The 25,801-nt window shown below is 37.4% G+C and overlaps 1 protein-coding gene across 1 annotated transcript in view; it reads right to left on the bottom strand.

Moving 5' to 3' along the window:
- The window catches only part of DIAPH3 (diaphanous related formin 3), a 484,064-nt gene that overhangs the window by 331,050 nt on the left and 127,213 nt on the right, over positions 1–25,801 (bottom strand). The window contains exons 6-9 of the mRNA XM_032402899.1: positions 17,659–17,733; positions 17,503–17,572; positions 13,010–13,146; positions 10,866–10,971 (exon numbers count right to left, since the gene is read on the bottom strand). Coding sequence (XP_032258790.1) covers positions 10,866–10,971; positions 13,010–13,146; positions 17,503–17,572; positions 17,659–17,733 — 388 coding nt within the window. The remainder of the gene's footprint in view (positions 1–10,865; positions 10,972–13,009; positions 13,147–17,502; positions 17,573–17,658; positions 17,734–25,801) is intronic.

Raw genomic sequence — 25,801 nt, 5'->3', positions numbered from 1 at the left:
ATCGTGGCAGCCATGCCAGTAATGCGGTAAACTAGAAGGCAAAGACACACAACAGGGGGCAAAGTAAATAAACCGTAAACAGAAATCTCAAAGATCATCAATATGAGGAATAGATCTGGTCAAAGGCAATCTCAGGAACGAGGCAAATGATCAAAGAAAAATCATTAGACCTAGGAAGAGGTTAATGAGCAAGACGCATGAAGGAACATGCCACCATCTACAACACTTCATCAGCAGAGAAGCTTTCTGCCCTTGAAAACAGTCAGGTTTCTTCATCTGTGAATACCCGTCACCTAACTTTCCTCTAGTACACAATTTAACTTACTCCTATCACCATGCTCAATGCAAAGATGAGAGAAAAAATTAACAACTTTATGCAGTTGTAAACTTTGACCCAAAACCTCTGACTCGAATGAAAGGGAAGCACAAAATTCAAGGTACTCTAACAGGCATGATGCCTGAGGGTCAAACACGAAGCTCAACCAATTTTTTCAAAGGCCACCAGAGCAAATGCTTTCTCCGTGACTGTGCTGAAGGAACGGAGAAGGTATCCGACAGCCCACGCAAGGATATTCTTTAGAAAGCTCACACTTGGGTCAACATGTTCGTCCTCAATACAAGTAGATGTTTTTACAAGTAAAATGATGGCTATACGATGCTGAAAATATATCCGCTTTATAAGCTAAATTCACATTATAAACAAGTACCAGTCAAGTCCTTACATAAAAATTCTACCAGAATCTGTGAATAATTATTATCTGGGCCTGGAAGATACAGCTTACACTGCTATTCATCTTCCCTACCCCATAGCAGAAATCATCTGTTTCTCTTTGCACAATCAAATTTCATATTTATCAAGTTAAAATGAGTAAATGATGCTTACAGAGAAACAGTTTGCTGCTAGTGCAAAGAAACTCCAAAGAATTTAAAAAGCACAGGCGTTAATTCAGAATAAAAACTAACCAGGCTACATTATGCAGACAAACACAGAAACAGTAAAGTAGATCAACAGATATAAAGTTCTTTCTAATTTTATTTAGACTTCCAATGGACTACTCTGTAAATGATAGACACAGTAAGAGAACAAATCAGAACGGGAGGTAACCGCATAGCTCCCATACAAACATGGAGAAACAAAGTGCAGGATTCAAGAAGCTACAATTTATATAAATGGGAATACTGGAAAAACAAACGGATTTTTAAGTATTTATTCAGACACTCCCCATTGAGACAGCATTCATTTCTTCTGTGTCCTCCCATGCATTTTGCTGGAACTCTTCCTACTGCATTTTACTTATGAAACATTAGCTAGCTTTAGATTCCCAAGTATAAGCTTCTTAAGGGCAGGAATGTACTTTAAGATTTTATTTATTCATTTGACAGAGAGAACGAGAGAGAGCATAAGCAGGGGGAGGAGAAGGAGGAGGGGGAGAGGGAGAAGCAGGCTCCCCACTGAGCAAGGAGCCCGATGTGGGACTCAATCCCAGGACCCTGGGATCATGCCCTGAGCTGAAGGCAGACGCTTAACCTACTTAACCACCCAGGCGCCCCGGGCAGGAGTGTACTTCTGTATTGGTCTTGTATAACTCAGTGCACAGCAGTACTGAATAATTAACTAATTGACTACTTAATTATGAAACTCTGTACAGTTACCTTTGAAGCATGAGGTAAGTTTATCTTTCTGGTGATCTACCATAGCATAAGTGAAGAAATTTATATTCTAGACAAAAACTTTCACCGCTGATTTACACTTAGATGTGTGCTCCCTATAACAGCATGAGTTCACATTAGACTATTATTCCACTGTGTTTCCTTAACGTCTTAGCTTAATGGCATATTATTTACCAGTCCATTTCAATACATTTAACATTTATATTAATATATTAATCCTATTGATGTAAACCTCACAGAGAGGAATTAAAACAAATTGATCTCCACATCCTTCTGGGATGCCCCAACACTGGTCCTAAATACAAAAACTTTCTACTATCTCTATTCTTCATTTGGTTCTTCATTAAATATGAGGACAAGTTACTTGAAATTGAAAATAACTTCGGTTAGTAATTTGGCAGAGAGGGGGCAGTGGAGATATTTGAAACAAAAAGGAATAGTAAATTAAGATAGAACTATGCATTATAGTAACATCTTTATTTGGTCTCAAGCAAAATTAAACCTGGGAATATTTTGAGCATTTAAAGCGGTATAGAAAACAAAAAGAAAGAGAAGCAAATAAACTTGACTATATCTAAAAAGTCATTTAAACCTATGATTTGTTTCAATGTCATATTTCTCAATTATTGCCCAGTAACAAATTTCAAAGTACAGTGACTATAACTCCATTAAAGGTAATTTTTCCTACTTACTGAGACATAAGAAAATGTGACCGAATCAATTTTGCAAATATCTATTGTTACTGAACTCAATGAAATCCAGAAATTGAAGTTTTTTTGTTTGTTTTGTTTTTAAGAAAAACTGTCTTTGTAGCAGCCACAGGAATGCAATTCTCAATCTCTAACTGCAGGGAATAAAAAACAAGCAACAGCCCAGCCCCAGCTGCTACCCTGGAAAATCCATCACAACAGGTGAGCTGAGGCCACACTCCCCACAGGCTTCTCCCAGCCAATGTCTGAACACAGCAAGAATACTAAAATGGGACACAAGGGGCTTTGGCTTGAGGATTCCCCAACAACCCTGCCAAGTTCTCCTGGAAGTGTAGAGCAGCCCAAGACACTTCCCTCCCTTCACCATCCTTCCTTCTCTCCTCCACCTGGCATCAGGTCTGCAGTGAGCTGGACATCTCCCCACCTCCCCACAGCCCTCTCCAGGCCCTCTCCCTAGTGCCATGCATACTAAATCTCTTGCTTCTCCAAAAGACCCAGATTAACACAGCCTTGGTCTACCAAACAAGTTTCAGCAAGAATATCATTTCCAAGTTGTCTGAGTCATAAGTATTATAAATGAATCTTCACATTCAACAGGACACTTTCACTTTTTCTTCCTGTTCTCTAAATGTGAGCACCTTATACACTTCAATACGTAACCATGAGGTATTTGTTAAGACCACGCGCATGCCAGGTGTCTGGATGTGTTTGAAATTTGATTTTCCTCTAATAACAGTTCTAGAGATACTAAAGACTTGGATTATATTTCTGCCTTTTGCCTCTCTGAAAAATACCTTCTAGGGTAGAGCAGTATCTCCTGTGAGAATCCTAGAAAGACTGTCCACTGACTCTTGTAAGGATATCACCTACCACCCTTGCTCTATGTCCCTTTAGTCAGTAATTAAGGTAGGGAAAATACTCTGTAGTATCACATGAACCAAAATGAATGAAGGTTTTATTCTATTCAATGTACATCAAGGTATAATGAATGTATAGGAGAAACACCAAGAGGATCACACTGAAGGCAAGAGGCTGACAGGAGAAGGTTTGGTGGTCTCTTCCCCACCACTGGACGATTCACCCTGAGTCTCTTACACTTCTGTGTGCATTCCAAGTAGAGGCACTGGTGGGCCATCTTCTGGATGTTCTTTCCGAGGATGTATGAATAGCAAATAGGTAGGCATGCTTCATGTCCAGTATAATAAAGATAATATCTCTTTGGAGCAAAAGGCAGACACAATTACGACCCACTATAAAGATTAAGGTTTTCTAAACTCAGAGTTTCTCTCCTATAGCACAAGATGGCCTTGCAAACAAACCTTCAGACGCTCCAAAAGCAAGGACTGGCCTCAATTTTATCCTGAACTGAGAATCCTAAAGTTTATTAGCCAGCTGGGAAGCCACATTGAAAACACTATTACCAAGTAGCCACCTGTTTGATAAAGGTCCCAACTGGGGGACCCCAATAACTACAAATAATACTTTCCTTCCAGAAGCACCATGTAGACCTTCAAGACTATATATGTTATGAAGAAGCCAGGTGTTAACTTGCTTATCTCTCCAAAAACACTGTTCACCTCAGAGCTGATCCTAAGAGATGTTCAAGCGTCTAAGCAAACACTAGTCCTCAGACAGTCATGGAGGACTCTCCAAACTGAGGCTACCATTGGTCCCGCAGAAAAAAGTAACTATGTGTACCCTGCAGGCATTTATCCCTATGATGCAAGTCACCCAATTAGAAAAGGAGCTAAGATATCTGTCCCTGATTTTAGTTGAAGTTATCAATGATACCTCACTGGCCCTGGAAAGCATTCGGCTTCAACTCACTAGCCAGGGTTGTTGTGGATAAAAAAAAAAATTGCCCTAGACTTCCTTCTTGCTGAACCAGGGGAAGTCTGTGCAATCACTAATACATCATTCTGTACCTGACTACCCCAGGCAAAGTGGAAAGATCATTAGAAAAAATTAAGAATAAAGCCTTCTGGTGTTCTAAGTTAGACCCTGATGGTCTGTGGGATTTGTTCAGCTGACTCCATTTGTTCAGCTGACTCCGGGAAGGCCTGGCTGGGGTCCATACTGCATGTTGGCCTCAACCTGCTGCTTGGAGTCTGTTGAACAGCCTTAATTAAATACTCTGAGACAAACTGAACTGATTTCATCATCGCCTGCATCGATCAGAATTAAGTGCTGCCCGTGTTGTAAGAGTTGAATTCCCTATATTCGGGGTTTCTCTCCTAAAACACAACCCACTGCAACTGGAAATTGGGGCTGATACAAAGCTGTCCTCAAACCACTACTGTTGCTGTGGAGAATGAAGTCCTTTGTTGTTGACCCAGGGATTCACGTCTTCCCACAGCACCCATAAACCTAGGGCAGACTAACACGCTAATATACAAGTAATGTAAAAAGCACAGACCCTTCCTGTTCTTGACACTACCCCCCTTGAGTCCAAGAGGACTGAGAGGAAGACACCATTGGGAAAATGTAGCGTGCTGTCACCACACCTGAGTACAAATGCACAGAAAAGCAAACATCCACCCAAAAACTCTAGGATTCCCACACTCTGATTCCTTTCCTGACAAAAATCTACCACAATTCAAACAGTCCCATGACCAACAGCAAGGGTTTGGACAAACTCTAGAATCTAGCTCATGTTTGATGCTCTAGCAAAGGCTCTAAGAAGAGAAGGGACAAGACATACATAGAAAAGAAAAATGAAAGAAATGAAAATAACAGAGCAATTCAACACGTGGTTGAAACTAGAGATTGGCTCACTCACACTTCTTCCGACCCTCTTCTAGTAAGGAAGACTGAGCCAACATGAGGGGACAATCACACATCTCCAGACTGGGCCGCGCGAGGCAAGGTTTGCTGCTACATCGCCCTGCGTCCTAGAGTGTCAGGCGCTGACCAGCATAGAATGTTGGGAGTGGCATGTCCTTAGAACATTCCCACATGTGGCGTGGCACTTCTACATTGGCCAATATCATCCACACAGAGTTCCCTGGGCCTGCCAAAAATTCTGTTAAGGACCCAGTACCACTTCCTGCTTCAATTACCCACAGTGGATTATGCTGCTTGAATCTGAAAACCCCTCTCTGATACACTTGAGAAAAGTAAAGTCTGATATTTATATGAGTACTTTCTTTCCTGACAGGAAAGACTGTCTAAGGCCTGAAAATAATTTTAAGTCATTTGTGGCATTCATTTTTTTCACTGTCTTACTATACCATATGAGTGGGAGGAATGAAAGGATGTTCAATTTTATCAGAAACATGGGCAGTCATATTATCTATTATTATCAGACTCAAAAAAAATCTAACAATCCTTTAAAAACTACTTTGTTAAGTTTTCAATAAAAGAATGAGAATTTTTTTTTATTTTACTCTCATTTTCTCCAATTTAAAAGCAATCAGTTCCTATTTTATTCAGCAATAAACAAATTATATTTTTAATTTGGTGATTTGCTAATATAAACCAGACTAGTACATTTCAATAAATGCAAATTATATAGGTAATGGTATAAAATGGGCACTTAGAGCAATAGCTTTATGGGAAAATTGATAACCAGCTAGCTCTAAAATATACTTTACTTATAGAAAATTCAGAAACACCCAAAGAGGAAAGTATTTTTAGGTATTACTAAAAGGTTGCTTGATCTTTTTAAAGGACATAGAGAACAACCAACAGTCCCAGAAAAGACAATCTACTTACTTCCCCACACTCCCTAACTCCCTACGTTAGCTATCTGGAAAACAATACCTTCAACTCCTTACTTAAGCTTTCCACCTGCTAGCTTGGGCTTAGTAATAATGAGAACCTTCCTTCAAGAGTAAAAACCCAGAACAAAAAGGTTGAGTAGGAAAATAAATTTAAAAAAAAATTTTTCCCATCATTTATTCATAATCAAGAGTATAGAAATTTAATCTGAACTTATTAAAAAATGAAAAAAAAATGCTAAAATGAACTTTCAGTTCATTTGAGCTGCCCAGTCTGTGGTACTTCGTTGTAGCAGCCCTAGCAAACCAACACAGAGAGGAAGTATCTGTGAAGGGTTCCCTAACGGTATGAGATTATTGAGGCAGGCACATTAGGGGGGGAAAGGTGTTCTTAGTAGAGAGAATAACACACGTAAAAATCAGCATGAGAGAGCGGCATGAAACATTAAAAAAATCTGTGTCTTACTTGAGGGGGGGGACAGAATGGGGGGCAGGAATATCAGGACAAATCTGGAGCTCTAAGCAAGAATCCGGTATTAAAGGGTAACAAGTGACTGGTTAAGAGGAACCGCTTTCTAGCAAGAGAAGAAAGAGCCCTACACTGTTGAAAATGACACACTGGCAAAGCTGAATTTCATCATTCTCTGCTCTCAATGAAAATTAAACTTTAAAAACTGAATCAAGAAATTTTAGTGTTTCAAAAAATAACCGTAAAAGAAAATATAATTACTCACAACTAAGGCAATTAGTTTCATAAGAGCAAATATAATCAGCCACCTAGGTCTTGGTAAAATTTTTCAAGAATTGAGTCAAATGGTTGACTTCAACAACTATCCAAGGGAGATGTTGCTGGCTAGCTGTGCCCCCACCCTTATTCCTTAACACTAAATATGGCAAACAAGCAGTCATTAAAAAAGAAATCATCTCCACCAATATTCACAGGTAGCATTATCCATAAAAGTCAAAAATTAGAAACAACCCACATTCCCACCAACAGACAACTAACTGATAAGCAATGTGGAATATCCATAGAGTAGCCTAATATTTGGAGGGAAAAAAATGAAGTTGTGATACATATTTCAACATGAATGAACACTGAAAATATTAAGTGAGAGTACCAGTCAGAAAAGACCACATACTGTATGATTTTTATCAAAAATCCAGAATATGAAAATCTATAGAGACAGATTAACAGTTGCCTAGAGCTAGAGGGAATGAGGGTAATACAAGGTGACGGTGAAGGGGTTCGGAGAGGGGATAAGGAGATTCTTTTATGGGTAATGAGAACATTCTTGATTATGGAGAAGATTGCACAACTCTGATTATACAAAAATACTGAACTGTCCACTTTCCATGGGTAACTTTTATGATACGTGAATTTTATCTCAATAAAACTGTTAAAAAAAGGAATCCTTTCAAAATTACATCAATCTTTAAATATTTTTTAATTTCTTCAAGTCTTAGTGTCTCCTATAAACTAATAATCCATTCTCAATTTTTAACTGGCCATTCTCTTTCAGAGAATTTTATAGATATCTATTTTCCATATGGTAGCACCTTCAATAAACTGAGAGTAACTGTCCATTTAGAAATGACTAAACATACCCAGGAATATTTTTGATACGTGTAGTTTGCCTTCAGGTTCATATGGTAATCAATTTTAATTCTACAAGATTAGACGGGTTTACCTCAATGTTTGATAGCCAAAAAAAATTTAATATGTAAGTTACCATGAATTTTAAGGTTGTAATAGTCACCTTTCAATTAATGAGTCAATCGTGTTATTTACCTAGATGAAACATGGCTTTGTTCTTAACAAGACATTCTTAACCCCTTTCTTCACAGCTTTAAAATGTTAAGTGACCATAATACAGCTGAAAACAAATTGGGACCCCACTTTTACCAGGATTTTTTTTTAACTCTTTATTCTTAGATAATTGTAGATATACAGAAAGTTGCAAAAAGGAAAAACGTACAGGTAGGTCCTAGGTACTCTTGGCAAAATTCTGCCCCATGGTAACATCTTGCATAATTGTAACGTAACACTAAAACCAGGAAATTGAAATTGGTACAATCCACAAAGCTTATTCAGATTTCAGCAGCCTTACACTCATTTGTGTGTCCAAGTAGCGTTCTATGCAATTTCATTGTATGTACAGATTCGCCACCATGACCACAATCCAGACACAGAACTGTTGCAACACACACAACCCTCTGTTGCCATTTACTTATGGCCACACCTAACACTTTCCCAGACCCGATCCTAAATCTTTGGCAACCACTAAACTGTTCTCCATCTCTAAAACTTGGTTCTTTCAAGGCTACTATATAAATGGAATCATCCAGTTTGTAACCTTTAGGATTGGCATTTTTCAATCAAGGTAATTCCCTGGAGATTCATGTAGGTTGTTGTTATGTATCAATAGTTCATTCTTTTCCAATACTAAGTATTCTGTGGTATGGGTGTCCACAGTTTAACCTTTCACCTATTGAAGAACATCTGGATCATTCCCAATTTGAGCCTATGACAAATAAAGCTGCTATAACAACATGTGTTTGGGTTTGTGTATGAACCTGTGTTTTACTCATCTGGGTTATGTTACGAGTATAACTGGGGAGTTGTAGTTACATAACAATTTTAATATCAACACAGCTAAGGTTTTTGAAAAAGGAAGATCCCCTTCAATCCCCATTCTCCACTGACTTTGGTTTTAATAAAATTACTTTCTAAGGCTAGCATTTACTCAATGTTTATGGCAAATAGCTAAGCATTTTAAATACATGCATATATGTAACTCTACATCAACAATGAGGTAGTGATAAATATTATCCTTCTCTTACAAGTGAGGGAACTGAAGCATAGACGTGGTCTGGGGCAGGATTCAGAGTCCCAGAGCCAGGATGCCAAGGGCTGGGGCTTAAATTCAAGCTGCTTGACTCACAAGTCTACTCCTTCTATCACAAGACACCACCCCTCCCACTCTAGGGACATGTGTGTTACTAGATCAAAAAGTACACATTAGTAGGGGCGCCTGTGTGGCTCAGCGTCTGCCTTCGGCTCAGGTCATGATCCCAGGGTCCTGGGATCGAGTCCCGCATCAGGCTCCCTGCTCCGCAGGAAGCCTGCTTCTCCCTCTCCCTCTGCCCCTCAGCCCCTCCACCCCTTCAATTCCCAGCCCCCATTCATACTTGCTTTCTCTCACTCTCAGATAAATAAAACCTTTAAAAAAAGTATACATTAGCATAAAAAGTATTTAGAGGATAAAGTTTACATGTGACTATTACATTTCCTAAGTGAAATTTTAAGAATCGGACATGAACTCTAATATGCTACAAAAATGACCAAAATTAATCTGATAACCTAGTGCTATTTGCATAAATACTCTATGAGTAAAAGGTAACCTGGGTAGTAAAGGAAAATTCAGATAAAGTAAGTGTTCAGTTTTTCTCTACAAAGTTTCTTCTCGGTTTACTGTTCATTTTTAGGCTTGTGGTAAATAGGAGCTCTGGAGCCAGATGAGAAAGGAGGAGAAGGGAAATGAGAGCAGTGGTATATGATAAAAAGACTCCAGAGCACACATCAAAAAACTGAAGGAGCGGGGTCCACATCAGAGGTGGACAACACATCCCAGACCCCCATTCCAGCCTCTCTGACAAGCCCCGATGAGTCAGGAGAGACTTTTTTCAAGAAGCTTTGGTAATGGGACCTATGCAACAGGGACCATACACTCGAATCTCCAGGCCTGCTTCCAGCGCAGAGAAACAAATCATAACAGGGTTCCTCACTAGCCATTCACAAACACTGTCATCAGGAAGGTCACCAGCACAAATACCTTCATCAGAAATGCCACAGTAAATTTATTCATTTGACCATCCCTAAGATTTTCTGACTGTTCATCAAATACCATCTTTTCTTTTTTTTTAATTTAACATGGAGATTTGGTTTTTCTATTCCTACCCTAACAAGAAACAATACAAAGGCCAAGCTACACAGAGCTTTAAAATAAAATTTAAAACTGTAACTTTTTACTAATTAAGCGTGAAATAAATTTACTTTATAGCTATTAGTACATCTTGGTTTTCAAATATTGCTGCACATTAGAATTATCTGAGAATCTTTAAAAATCCCAACAGCCAGGTCACACCAATTAAATTTTAAAAATACTGGGAGGTGGGAGTCAGGTATCAATTATTTCCTTAAAGATACTCAGGTTATTAGCAATAATTGTAACAATAATTCCAGCAATAAAAAGAACTCTTTTTTTAAAAAAAGGGAGAAATTAAATGAATATTAATTATGCAGCTTGGACATTATAATGGTTAAGTCTAAAAGTGACTTTCCAGGAGCACTTACATATTTAAATATCTTTGAAAATCTTAGTGTACCTTGGTCTCATTACCATTTATGGAAAGTCTTAACTTTTCCAATATAAAAACTAATAAATCAATGAAAAGCCATAATTCACTTAATTGCCCAAACTTCTTAAAATTTGTAGTAATCAACTGAGACTAACCAAGAATAAACAATTTATGGACTATGATTATATATATTTTACAGAGATCTCTAGTAAGTCAGCTTCTAGGAAAGTAACCTAAGGAAATAATAATAGGTATCCGCCAAGTTACATCTGTAAGATACATTAATAGAATTCTCTACATTTGAAATATTATAAAATATTAGACAACATGCAGGGTTTCATACTTGAATATAAGTCAGTGAGCAAACAGTTACAAAACAGTATGTAGGGTTATGCATGAAACCTACTTGCAATTGAACTGAATCGTGCCGGAGACCTTCCACAATAGGTGAAAATCTGTCAATTTTTCTTTCTTCTCCAGCTGATGTTAAAGCTTCTAAAACCTCTTCAAGGCTATCAGAAATTTGGAAATTAATTAAATTGCAAACAGCAAATAATCCCAATGCCTTAAGACAACTGCTTGATCTACGCAACTCCAGAATCACTACTCCTAAGCAAGCAGCAACATTTTCAAAGCTAAGTACATAGCATTTATCAAGTACTAGCTACATGTTTATATTCATTTATTCCTAATAACCCTATGATGAGGGTTATTTATCGAACACTTATAAAGTGCTTTCTACACATCAGGCACTATTTAAACCAGTTTACAAATATTAACTCTTTTTAATGTATATAGTTCTATGAAGTAGGTTTTATTATCCCTTATTATAGATTAGGAAACAGAGGGGAAAGATAAGTTAAGCAATTTGTCTGAGGCCTCACATCTCCTAAATGGAGCAGGGATCTGAAATCAGCCTGTGTGGTGAGCACCGTCTCGGCGTTCTTAACCACTACACTCTCCTTCCTTTTGAGTATAAATGAAGTCTGGTAGCCAAAGGATTTAGTCAAACATAAAAAATAATAGTTACACAAGAACTACACTTGCTACTCCTTTAAAGAACAGTGTTAACACGACCTAGCATATTGTAGAAACTCACTTCGTAGACACAGACATGTAGTCCGTAAACATTATCTACATCATTTTGATAACCTATGATGAAGTCAAGAAATAATAAATAGGGAAGTGGAGGAGGAAGAAGGTGGAAAAAAAAAAGAGAAGGAAAAAGAGAGGGTAAAGAAAGAAGAGGGAAGGAAGAGGGACAAGAAGAGGGAAAGGAAAGGAGAAGGTGGTAAGGAAGGAAGAGGGAGAGGAAAAAGAAAAGAAATGCGAGGGGAAAGAGGGAGGGGGAGGAAGATGGAAGAGGAGGAAAGGCGCAGGGGGAGCACAAAGAGCATCCTATGTGTCATCATTAAATAAACTCTGCAATAAAATGAATAGGGTCTTTTGAAAATGGGAGAGTGCGTGCTGAAACTGTGCGCCTGGCTTTGCGCGCTGGGGCCGCCGCGGGGGACGGCCTGGTCCAGGGATGCGCATGCGCTGCAGCTGTGCAGCCGGAGGGCAAGCCCGCGCAGGGCCCGCAGACGCTCCACGAGTCCACACTGGGCAGCCCCACGCTCTCAGCCCCGGCGGGGTCGCCACCAGGGCAATTTTCAAATGCGTGCGGGAGGTTTCACTCACAGGCCTCTGCCTAGCCTTCATGAAAGGGCTATTTCTCTTTGTTCTATTAGTTGTTCCGTTTTTTCTATCTTTATCCTTTTGTTTTTTGTTTTGTTTTGTTTCAAGTTTTTATTTAAATTCTATTAGTTAACATATAGCGTAATATCGGTTTCAGGAGAAGGTAGTGATTCATCGCTTACATGTAACACCCAGTGCTCATCACAAGTGCCCTTATCTTTAGCCTTTTTAAAAGGCATTTAAATAATTTTTAAATGCTTCCTGTAATAAGTACCCCAACCTTTAAAGAAAAAAAAGGTTTATCTTTATAATTATCTTTTAATATGTATGTAATGGTCTTTTAGTTATAACCGTAACATTTGCGGATAATGTCTTTAAAGTTTAAAACTTCAGGATGTACATTATGGCCAAAGACTATGTACCTTCAACCAGTAAAGTACTACTATTTCATATAACACTTTGCAAATCTGCCTTACAAAGAGATTTCCAAATAGTATGATGTATGATTTTATAAGGGAATATACATGAGTTTGAATTAACTATCTGGAAAACAAAAATACATTAGAAACAGAATCCATTTGTACTTTTTTTAAGTCTTCATTGAGAATTTTTATTTAGGGTTTGAATTCAGTACAGTTTAAAATAAATATGATGAAGGAATCAGTTTTTCATAGAAACATGTTAACCTATAACTATTATATTGACTGAGAAATCATTATTACTCAAATATTTCTGTTTGGCCAATTATGAATCTAAATCAGCTGCTTAAGTAGTATTCACTTATTAACAGTAAATTCCAGTCTAAAATAGAATAGGAACATTAAGTAAATCAAAATATACTGTTACATAGAGAACTCAGTTGAGAAGACTTACATGCTTTCTTCTCCTACAATGCACACCGCAGACAGGAGTTTCACCACATCTGTCATCATACTTGGGTGCTCGGGATCGATGGCTTTGGCTAATAAAGAAAGACTCCTCTCTTCACTCATAATTCTTTCCAAGCCATACTGTAACATTTTGGAAATAAGAGGTTAAATGATAGCCATTTATTGGAAAAAACAGCACCCTAAAGGAAACATAATTATTTAAAAAGTTGATAGGATAATATATTTTTACACTTAGTAAAAGCCAGAAAATATAAGGAATATCTAACATCCTTAAAAAAAATTTTTTTAAATAAAAATTATAGCAGTATTCACATCAAGAAGTAGGAGAGTCAACCAAATATAAATAACTTCTCAAAGGTGATTTTACAATGGTAGGACCGATAATGATCAAGGTAGATAAGTAACCACCTGGAGAAAGGGAGAAGCAGTGAGGAAAATTGAGATTTCCCAACAGGAACACACAAAATGAACAGTCCATTTTTCAATCAGATGCTGAGGGTGAGAAGCTTTCCAGGAAAGGAAGGTGGGTAAGGGATACACTATCACAAGTAAACATACAGATCAACTCTCTCCCACAGAAACAGAATGAGAACCACAGGGGCAATATCAAGTTCCCAAGCAAAAAGTAAAATTTTAATGAAATTAATCCAATATATCTAAAATACGACTGTTTCAACATATTCAATATAAAACATCTGTTCATGAGCTATCTTACCTTTTTTTTTCCTTCCTAAGTATTCAAAATCCAGTGTCTATTTTCTATGTACACATCTGCATTCAGACAAGCCACATTTCAGGTGCTCGACAGCCACATGTGGCGACCACATAACACGGTGCAGACCTAGAGACTAACACGGAGTCCCTATGATGGGCACAAGGTGAAAGATGACCTGGGCACACACCATGTAGAAACTGCCATGAGGAGCATAGGTATTCTAATCAGAATGGTATTTTATCATCAGAAAGACAATGCAGTTGTAAACACATTATATAAATGGGATGATGCTGGATAAGGATAAAGTTTGTTTGCTACTGCTAGGATGTCACATCCAATTAGAAGATAAGGAGTCATGTTAATGACTTCGTGTTTTGATTTAAGGATGTATACATCTCTTAGGGCCCACTTACAATCTATGGAAGATAAGTATCAGATAACAGAGAATAAATAGAAGCAATAAAATGATACGATTTATCTTCCATGCATCCCAGAGGATCCCTCTAAGGACTGAGAAATTGGTTGATTAGAATTACTACTGAGCACCAAAAAGGACCTTAATCCCAATTACAGACCTGTGAACTATGGCTTAATTCAAAATTAACACTAGATGTAAGTATCAAAGTTAAACCTATAACAAGCTTAGACCCAAATGCTGTGAGTAGTATGAAGTCTTATTTAAAATTTTCCTATCTCGCCGATGCCATCTACAGAAAGAAGCCATTACACTGTGCTGAAATACTGCATTTGCTTTAAACCGCTATCTAAGGAACACAGGTACAAAGGCAGCAGCACAGGCAGGAGGGCCAAGGGCCCCAGGATATGCCCTCTGGAGAGACTTCTCCCTCTTCTTGGTGATAGAGGAAAGTTTACAAATAGCGAAACCAGCCAGGAAATGATCACTTTTGTGATGCCCTGGGCTGTCTCATAACTGGAAACAAAGAAAGAGAAAGCAGGCATGGGGCCAAGGACCACAATATTCTTTAATAATTATTCCAGGGAACTGTCAGAAGCTTATAAAGTACCACTTAGACCCAATTCAAAGAGTCAATTAATCAATGATTACCAAGTACCAAAGGGCTGGCTCTGTCCTAAGAAACCTGAGGACCGAGTAAAGCACTTCCCCCTTCATTTCCCACCCACCCGGACATCCTTAACCAATGCTTGCACCTCTGAAATCAGAATCCTGTGGCTCTTCCAACCACTCAAGGCAAGGCACAAAATTTCCTCCAGGTGAAACTACCTACCTTCTCTGGAAGCCCTCCAGCTCTAACCCATTAACATGGGGAGAGCAGAATATGAGCATTCTCAGATTTCAGTTTTGACTAGCACCCCCTAACCTCCAAAAGCTCCATCATCGGCAGTATTCTGACTTTGCTAACATAAACACATGTAGTGCTCATTTTAAGGCTGGAATGAGGCCAGCTTACCACTACTGAGTACCTAGAACTACAGACAGAATTGCTGCCTGCTTGAATAAAATTACTCTTGTTCAGTTATTTTTAAAAAAGCAAAACTAAACAAAAACTGTGGACTCCGAGAGAAATAATCAACTTACCAGTGCTAGCATCTAAAGTGCATTAAATGAAGCCTTTTATAAGGTTAGAGGCAGTGACAAATTTTGGAAGGTCTAAGGATGTCTCTTTACTGAATGTCAAGGACCCACCCTGGTTTATATGAAAACTCATGTGTTCTAAACCGAAGACTAAAGCCAGGTTCCATTTGCGTTCTATTCAGACCTATTATTACCTAACAGATGGAATTTTAAGCCACTGTGAAAGTGTTAGGTGGGAGAAGGGGAAGACCCTTCCCGAAGGGGAAGACCCTAATCCCCATGTAGGATGCTCAACAAGACATGAATACTGATGCTGAGTAACTCCCTATGGTGAGTTCATCCCAGGAGCAAAGAGAACACTGGTACTGGTAAGGGGGCTGGCTTCAGGAGCAAAGCACCTTTGCTGTGGGTGCACACCTTAAAGCAACACAAAAAGTTAACTGACCAAAATGAAGCCCTTGTTCTAATTATCTTTTAATTCAAATATATTTAACTCCTCATCCTTTTGTTCCCCCCGATATTCAAAGTCTTCTTCCATTTAGAAATTTAGTCCAGTTTATTATATGAAATTCACTTTCATCTGTTACCAGACTTGCTCCTTATATTAATAACTAAATACTAGTACCTAATAAGGTACCACTGTTCTCTTAAAACCTGTATTTTTTCATCATTCAATGAACTCCTATAAATACTGCACAGTGAGATAAATGAAAAATTATCAACCAATCTTGGGGGGGGTCTTTACTGAAAAATTATTTCATATATTATTAATTTTAGAATTCAGACATTATAATACTCATTCCAAGTATCAGCAACTTTTTATTTGTACTAGCACAATCAACACAAACGACAATATATTCTAGTTCCACAGATACAAACTATAAGCAAAAGCAGTCTATTATAAAAGAACACACTACATCAATCAGAACCTAAATATATAAGGTTTACTTGCTCTCCAATTCAGTTGCAAACCAAGCAGGAATATTATCCTCTATATACCACCTCACCTCACTTAAATTATGGTATTCTCAAATTCAAAGAATGATCCACAAGATCATTTGCGATACCTAAAATCTCATTCTTACAGAACAGTGAGTTCAAATCTAGAATACATTTGAATATATAACAACATAGAGTGGATTTCTACATCAGATAGTCTCCTTGAAAATCTTATCTGATTAGAGAAGGCAGGGAGGTAAAAAAATATTTCATTGGTTAAAAACAAAACTCAGCTCAAGAAAATTCTGAAAAATAAGACAAAAATAATCAGAAAATACAAGTTTTTGCTACATTTAGTAAAAAGAAATATGTTAATAATTTAAGTACCAGTACTTAAGTGTGTAGTCCTCAAAAGGATTTTTAAAGGACTTTCATTTTAAAAATGTGAAAATATTAAAAATTAAAATTAATCAGAAATATACAGTTTTGCTCTAAAACACAAATCATCCTAACACCACAGGTAAATTCCTCCCTGCTGTCTAATGGCAACTAAAACACCTATCATTACTGCACCCATCATGAGGCAGATATGTTTAGATGTTGAAGCTAAAGACATAGCATGGGATAGAGCTAATTTCCGTAATTAACAGTACCAATTCTATTTAAAAAGGAAACACTGTCAGATACATCTAACTTCAGTTAGGATTTTCAGTATTTCTCTAACATATCCTCTTCAAATATGAAAGCTCTGCAGACCCGACCTATTACCTTTGGTCTCAATATTACTTACATTAAGCATCACTGCTCCATTTCTGGGAGCTGTTCCCTATCAGTTCATGTTAATTTCATTGCAGATTTAAGTTCCTCGACTATGAAAACTATCTTTCCAACTTGATTCTTTGGTAATAAGTATTACTGTAGACCACGTTTAATTATCATGTATGATTTTAAAACTTATTAGTGCTATACTTTGAGAAGGAAGGGAAGAAGAGAAAGGGGACCAAAAATAAAGTAGAAAGGGAGGATTAATGTGCACATGACAATTTAAGCATCAGGAGAGGATCCATTCAATTCCCAAGTTTCTCCTGTTGAGAGATGGTTGATTTGATAAAAAATTAGAAATCAATGCAATTCAATATTTTTTCCTTTATGTACTCAACAGCTTATCAAAGCAGTACATCTCTTTAGTTCAAATTCTGTAATATACAACTATTTCATAAAAATTCTCTAACTGGTGAAGAATAAATATAATTACCTATGTACATACCTGTGTATTCATCAAAGCCTTTAGACACTGTATGACTTTATGCTGATTCTTCTTTACAATTTTTTCTTGTCTGCATTGGCATAAAACACATCAGTACTGGAATTATAATTGGACATGCAAATGTAGCTTAATTGAAAATAAAAACAATATACTTACATTTTGCCACTAATCAGTCTTTCCAAAATGTCCAGTAATAATCCAAGCCCCTCGCGTCCAAAGCTCTCCACCCAACTGATAAACAGGAAAAAAAAAAAAAAAAAAGGCAATTATACATGGTCAGTATTCTAGTTTGGAATATCACAATAATGCTATATAATCACAAATATTTTATTTATTTATTTTTACTTATTTATTTAACAGAGATAGAGAGCACAAGTAGGCAGAGTGGCAGACAGAGGGAGAGGGAGAAGCAGACTCCCTGCCGAGCAGGGAGCCCGATGCGGGGCTCGATCCCGGGACACCGGGATCATGACCTGAGCCGAAGGCAGATGCTTAACCGACTGAGCCACCCAGGCACCCCTACTCTTGTCATGTTCTAATCATAAATACAAGAATAACACCAGGTGCAAAATCAATCAATTCATCTTGTGAAAGGAGGAGTAGTGATGAGAGCTGACTATGCCCATCGCTTCCGTTCTGTATCCAGCGACATAGTGTGAGTAGATAAAGTCTGCCGTGTTGTAAGTACTACACCACAGAAATCACCAAATGCTGCCAACGAGAGCATCTCCCCCCACCCAGAAAGCTGGCTGTTAAACATGTACCAGCCTCACTTGAGAATTTTCCTAAGAACAGAAATCAGGCAAGATTTAAAGAGGGAAAACTCAGGGATGCCTAGGTGGCTCAGTCAGTAAAGCATCTGCCTTCGGCTCAGGTCATGATCCCAGGGACCTGGGATCAATGCCCACATTGGGCTCCTTGCTCAGCAGGGAGTCAGCTTCTCCCTCTGCCGGTCTCTCCCCCTGCTTTTGCGCGCACGCGCTCTGACAAAAAAAAATCTTAAAAAAAATTTTTTTAATTAAAAAGAAAAGAGGGAAGACTCAGAACTACAAAAAGGTTGCTGGAAAAAATTCATCAAGTTATCGAAAGAGAGGTCTTAGGAAAATTTCTCAAACCACTGTCATGCATTCTACAAATGCTAATTTCCCAAGTTTCAAAATTCAATTTTTTTTTTAAAAGAGCTTCATTGTTATTTTAAAATGAATATATTCATCTTGACCAAGCCACCTCTTTTCATAAACCCATTGGTATAATCACAGTACTGTAATATAATTAGAACATCACTGCCAATATTCAACAGCTCACCTTAATTATAGAAAAACTACGTTAATGGATATTAATACATTTTTTCAGTAGCGATTTAGACAGCCCTGAACAATAAAGAATATATTCTGTCTCCAAAAAAGAGGGAGGAAGGAAAAGATAGGATATATAACTGTTTATTTCTTTGTATATATATATTTATATGTATAATTTTGTGTGTAACCTTTGAAAAATGGAACTTTAAGGGCAAAATTTCATCTAATAATTAAAAGCAGTTCTTAAATATGAAGAACATGTTTTAAGTCACATACCAGTATATAATACCATTTTCTTACTTAAGACACGATAGAACATTTCCCATGACAATAAAAACCAAATATTTTTAAATGAAAAAATAAAAATATTCTTTAAAAAAATTAATCTTCATTTGTACGCTTGTGAATACAGCTTACTTACCTATAAATGTTCAGAATCTGATTTCCCCCCACCAAAAAAAAAAAAAAAAAAAATGCAATTTGCCGTTTAGATTGGCAGACTCTTGTCAACTATTTTACTCATCTCTTCCCTGTCCTGTGAAAGCCAGGGAGTAACTAATTCAAGAAGTCAAGCAATAAACACACTGATTCTCTCCTATAAAGGAAAAGTCTAAAGATCACTATTATAGTGAAGGTGAGATAAACAACTTAAATAGAAGTCAGTGTTTTGAAACCAGGATGCTACTTCAAAAGTGATGAGTTTACTTTCCACTATCAGCAACACACAGGTTACCTGAAGGCATTTCAAATCTCTTTCATATTTCATGGAAACACCTACAGCATCCGCTCAACTGTTCACCTTGTTGACATCCTATTTCATATTTATTCTTATTTCAAATGAAACAGGGAAGCTTGAAATCAAACACATAAAGAGTAATTTGAGAGTGGTGCCTGGGTGGCTCAGTCAGTTAAGCATCCAACTCTTGATTTCAGCTCAGATCAGGATCTCAGGGTCGTGAGATCGAGCCCTGTGTCAGGCTCTGCGCGGAGTCTGCTTGAGATACTCTCTCCCTCTCCCTCTGCCCTTTCCCCTGCTCGCTCTCTCTCTCCCCGCCTAAATGGATAAATAAGATCTTTAAAAAGAAAAAAAAAAAAAAGGTAATTTTAGAGTGTTACTTGGGCTGACACTGAGATACGTGGACAGAATCTGTTCATCAGGCCCCCTGTGTTAGTATACCACAGCAGGACTCCAGTATTTTGTTTGAAGTGAATTTTTAACAATTTCTATATACCAAGTATATCCAGAAAGGTATTCTAAAGCTAATATGATTTAGGATTATTCATACTGCTATCTCCTTCAATCACTGTGGAAAATATTCCTAAAACTGCCTTATACCAAAATAATTTTAAATTATGTTACTATAACAAAATTTGTTTCACTTAATATGCTTATGTTGGAGCCCACTATAAAATTTAGGAAGCCTATCAAACCAAATAAGTCAAGTCAAGTCTTGTGGTCTGAGTAACAGAACATATCTGTTTTTTTTAACACCCCGAATATTACAGTTATAACCAGAATAGTGGAACCCACACTCAAATCAACTATTTCTGGACCTACCAAAGAACTCATCTGCACTATAGACTGTGAGTCATTAAAATCAAACTTACATCCACTCATGCATAGTACATATAAACTAATTCTCTATAAAACAAACTTAACAAATTAAATGTAAAGAGGCATTATACCAAATTACTTTATACTACAATCTTTTAACTCATGGTAGGAATTAATTTCTCAATAAAATCAGAGAGAATGGTAACAACCTAATGAAAGTCAGACTATACATTTCATAAAACATCAAAAACAAGCAAAGTAAGACAGGGCACAGCGGAGGAAGCAAAGATGCTTGAGAACACATACTATAATATTTAAACAAAAAGCTGGTGAAAGTACTTATGAAAAGTAATATTAAAACACAGATTAGATATGCATAAAAAGGCTCCCTGTTCTGTCAGAGATCTGCAAGGCCAGCACAGAGTTGTACTAACAAGTTGTCACTCACAAACCCATTCTCTCAAAACCTTGGCCCCCACCCTTACTATTTTTGGCAATATTGTTTTTAAAACAAGTGACCAATATTACTTATTTTTTCTGGAAAAGATGTTCCAGATAAAAAGTGATATTGAGTAGGTAGGTCCGTGGTACTGACAGAGGTTCACTGAAATCCATAGCTTCTTACAGAAGTAAAAAATTTCTCATCATCAACCTAGGAAGCAACCTGGAGAAAAAATTATCAACTGATCTATAAATGATCAATCTTCAGAAAACAAAATCTGTTCTGTTTATTCTGTGCCTGTCAGCACAGTACCATCAGGCATTATGTGCTTTAACTACAAACTGCATTCATGGATGAATGAGCACTGTGCAAATGTTTCTTCTTCATGAATAGAAATGACATAGAGATTAGTATGTCATTTGTATTGGGGGAAAAAATCGCTTTAAAACAGCAAAAAGTAATGTGCTAAGTACTAATTTAACACAAAATCTACCTCTTAAAATTCTATAACAGGAAATATCAAACTCTTCTTTTAATTGCTTAAAAAAAAAAAAAACAACTTCTAAGTATATTGCCATTTAGCACTTCCTAGCAGGGGGCTCAATGCAGGAGCAAAGAAGAAGTGAAGAGGTAACAGAAGGGGAGGAAAAAAAAAAAAAGGAGAGCAGGTCTCTAGGATTAAATGTTCAAACCATCTTTAAATAAATGTTCAAAGCATCTTAGGCTTTGAAATTCAGTTATTCCTTCCTCAGGATGAAATCAAAGGTATGCAAAGTGGTTTCCTAGATATTATGGGCTTTATGAAGCAAATACAGTCACCTCACTGAGCAGAAAGAGGCAATAATCAGGTCTCAGATTTGCTTCCTGGCCAAAGGAACACTACCCCTGTAGGTTTCTCACAGACTACAGTTACCCTCTCTCCTCCCAAATATGCTCCAAGGAAGAGAAAGACAAATGCATCAGAGACCGTCAGAGCTGGAATAAACCTAACACATCCTAAGGGCAACCTGACCAGTTACATATACCTACAGGACAGGGACCATTTCTAATTTGTCTTTAAATTCCCTAGCACCTGGAACAGACTAAGCACTCAATAATGGTTTTAAAATTGAATCTCCTTCCATTTCTATATATAAGGAAAAGAACACACACAGAGAGGTTCAGGTCACTTAGAAATAGCATCCAGGTCTGCCGGTGCCAGGCTCACAGCCTCACTTCATAGATGTAGAGAAAGGTACAAAGCAGTGACACCCCTCTGCATTATCACTGAGCCTGTCTCAACCTTCATGCCAAAAACATCAATTCTGATTTCAGAACAGGTACTTATCCAGACTGAACCAAGGATGAGGAATCTAGAGTCCCCGTCCTTATCGCACTTTAGGACTTGATTGACTGCAGCTCAAAGGGTGATGTTTCATTACTACTAAAACAAGTGTTCATTAATGAAGTCACTCAGCCTTTAGGAAGGGCTCACTGTGTGCTCAAGACTGCAGTAGGTACGACAAATACAAAACTGAATAAAACATGTTCTCTGTCCTTGAAAGGATCACAGACTAGTGGCTGACACAAATGTTGAGCTAAATTATCTCCCTAATGTAATAAGTGTTATAATCGTGGCGCTAAGGGAACAGAAGGATCTACCTCTCCCAGGAACAAAGCCACCGAGGTCTGACCTGAGTCTTGAAGGGTAAGTCAGAGAAAGAGCAGTTTCTGAGGCGGAGGAGAATCATGCAAACATATTAAATATGAAAGACGTGCCTGTGCTGACTACCAGAGGTGGCTGTATCAGATAAAACCAAAAAGGTAGGAAAGAGCTTCTGAAAAAAATTCTATACGATGTCATGGGCAATGGGAAACCATTAGGCCTAGTGGTAAGGCAGAGTAATCCTACCCCTGCCCCCAGAAAGATGGCTATGGCCTAACACCAGAAGCTATGGTTATCGGATATAGCAAAAGAGGAAATAAAAAAGGAAATTGAGGTTACTAATCAGAATATTTTAAAAGAGAGATTATCCTAAATTATCCAGGTGAATTCAATCTAATTACCTAGTTCATTGAAGTTGAAAGCATTTCCCAATGAGATCAAAGAGACAAAACGGAGGAAAGAAGAGAGCTGTAAAAGCATGAAAAGGACTCAACCTGCCTTTACAGGTTTAAAGACTGAGGAAGGGGAATAGGAGCCAAGGAACGTTGGGGGGGGGGGGGGGGGGAGACCCACAAGCTGAGACAACCCTCACATGACGGCCACCAAGAAAAAAGGGGATGTCAGTCTCACAACTGCAAGGAATTGAATTTGGCCAATAACCCAATCAAGCAAACATCAAGAACAAAAGATCTCTTCTCATTTATTCAGAACTTTTATTCTCTTCATTATGATTTTGTAGTTTTCACCATAAGTCCTCTATGTGATTTGTTAGATTTATACCCAGTTTTGTTTTTTTTCATATCCCCCCCCCCCCACCCCGCCCCGCCGGAGTGGTGTTAGGGGAAAGCAATAGCAAATGGAGTTCTCCAGAAGTTCATTGCTAGTTAAAAGAAATATATTTTTTTCAGGTGAAAAACAAATTTCCTAATATTTAAGTATACAGTACAGTATTGTCAACTATATGTATACTGTTGTACAAATCTCAAACTTTTGCATCTTGCAAAATACAATTGATTTTTCATCTTGAATCCTGCACTGTTGCTCAACTTACTGATTAGTTCTAGTTTTTGCAGATTCTTTCAACTTTTCTATGTAAACAACCATGTCATCTACAAATAGGGACAATTAATTTTCCTTCCTTTCTGATTTATAGGTTTTTGTTCATTTTGTTTGCGCCTCGTTGCTTTGGCTAGAACTTCCAGCACTGTGTTGAAGAGGGGCAAGAACAAACATCCTTACCTTGTTCCCAGCCTGAGGGGGGAAATGTTGAGACTTTCACATTTAATGTTAGCTTTAGAATTTTTGTAGATTCACGTTATCAAGTGGAGAAAGTATTCCTCTGTGCTAGTTTCCTAGAGTAACTATAACAAAGCACCACAAAGTAGAGAACTTAAAAGAGAAGTTCGTTCTCATAGTTCTGGGGGCTAGAAGCCGAAGTCAGCAGGGCCAGGCCCCCTCTACGACTATAGGTAGAATCCTTCCTTGACTCTTCCTAGGTTCTGGGGATAATGGCTAATCCAGGATTTCCATACCTCTCACCACATGGCACTTTGTCTCTCTCTTCTTAAAAGGACATAAATCAGATTAAGAGCCTACTCTATTCCTTTATGACCTCATCTTATTACAACTATAATGACCCAGTTTTCAAATAAGGTCAAATTCTAAGGCATCAGGGCTTAAAAACCTTTTTCTGGGGGACACAACTCAATCCATAACGTTTCTATTTTTCCCCAGAGTTTTTATTCGGAATAAGTGCTCAGTTTTATCAAACCTTTGTCTACATCTATTGATATATTTTTCTTCTTTAGCCTTGTTGATAAAGTGCATTACGATGAAGATTTTCATGCCTACATTCATGATAGACATTAGTCTGTAAATCTGGGGCTTGGGGTTTTGTTTTGTTATTGTCTTTATTTGGTTTTGTTAGCACTACCAGCTTCATAGAGTTATTCCTTGCTCTTGTATCTTCTGGGTGAGATTGTGTAGAATTGATATTAATTTTTCCTCAAATTTTTGGTAGAATTCTCCAGGGAAGTCCTCTGTACTTAATTTCATTTCCTTAATAGAGGACAATTCAAATTTTCTTTTTCATATTGGGTGTATTGTAGTACTTCGCTTTTTGAAGAACTGGTCTTTCAAATAAGTTGTCCCATTTGTGTTAAAGTCTGTAGTAAGCCTTACTACCCTGGTGACACAGGGTCTGCAGGGATACTCCCGTTTTATTGCTGATCCCGGCAATTTGTCTTTTTTTTCATCAATAGAGGTTTAACGGTTTTATTCATCTTCCCAAAGAACTACAACCTTGTTCCATTGATTTCCTCTATTGTTACTGTTTCAAATTTAATTGATTTCTACTCTTTATTTCCTATTTGTTTTCGATTTTGGTTTTTGTTTTTGTTTTAGATTAAGGGTTAACTAAAATTATTGACTTGAGCCCTTTTTCTCTTTCTCTACCTAACGTAGGTATTCAGCCCCACAGATTTCCCTCTCAGTACTTTAGATGTGTGCCACAAGTTCTGAAAGGTTGCATTTTCATTAACTTCAGTGTATTTTTTTTTATTTCCCTTGAGACTTTTCCTTTGACTCAAGGATTACATACAAGTGTGTTATCTACTTTCCAAATGTTTGGATATCTTCCTGTTATCTTTCTGTTATTGATTTCTAGTTTGAGTCTTTTGGTGGAAGAACACATTTGGTAGGATTTCAATTCTTTTAAATTTGATGAGGTTTGCTTTGTGGCCCAGGATATGGTCTATGTCAGTATAGGTTTTAAGAATGTGTACTCTGCTGTTAGATGGAATGTTCTATAAATATACATTGCATACTTCTGCTTGAGTTCTTAGATCTTCAGTGATTTTCCATCTAGGTGTTCTACTGATTGTGAACCGAGTTGTGAAGTCTCCAAATCTGTTTGTGGATTTATCTACTCCTTTCAATTCTAGTATTTTTGCTTCATCTATGCACATCTGAGGTTTGATGTGTACACTTAGGATGGGTCTTTTGGTGGAATGACTCAAAAATACATCTTTTTCTTTACTCTGAGGTCTACACTATAGGATATTAAAATAGCCACAAGCACCTTTTGATTAATGTTTGAATAGGTCTTATTATCTCTTCACTTTCCATCTGTCTATATCAATATATTTGAAGTGAATTTCTGATAGAAAGCATATAATCAGGTGGTGTTTTTTCATCTACTCTGCCAATCTCCTTTAATTGGCATAACCATTTACACTTAATGTAATTACTGACATGTTAAAATTTCACTCTAATTTTTTTGGATATTGTTCATTCTGTTTGTTCATTTTCTTTCCCCAGTCTTCTTGTGGTTTACTAAAACATGTTTTAGAATGCCATCT

This window comes from Phoca vitulina, unplaced genomic scaffold, assembly GCF_004348235.1.
Source record: "Phoca vitulina isolate PV1807 unplaced genomic scaffold, GSC_HSeal_1.0 scaffold5, whole genome shotgun sequence".
Lineage (NCBI taxonomy): Eukaryota > Metazoa > Chordata > Mammalia > Carnivora > Phocidae > Phoca > Phoca vitulina.
The sequence above is the reverse complement of the archived record's forward strand: the minus strand, read 5'-3'. Positions and strand labels throughout refer to the sequence as shown.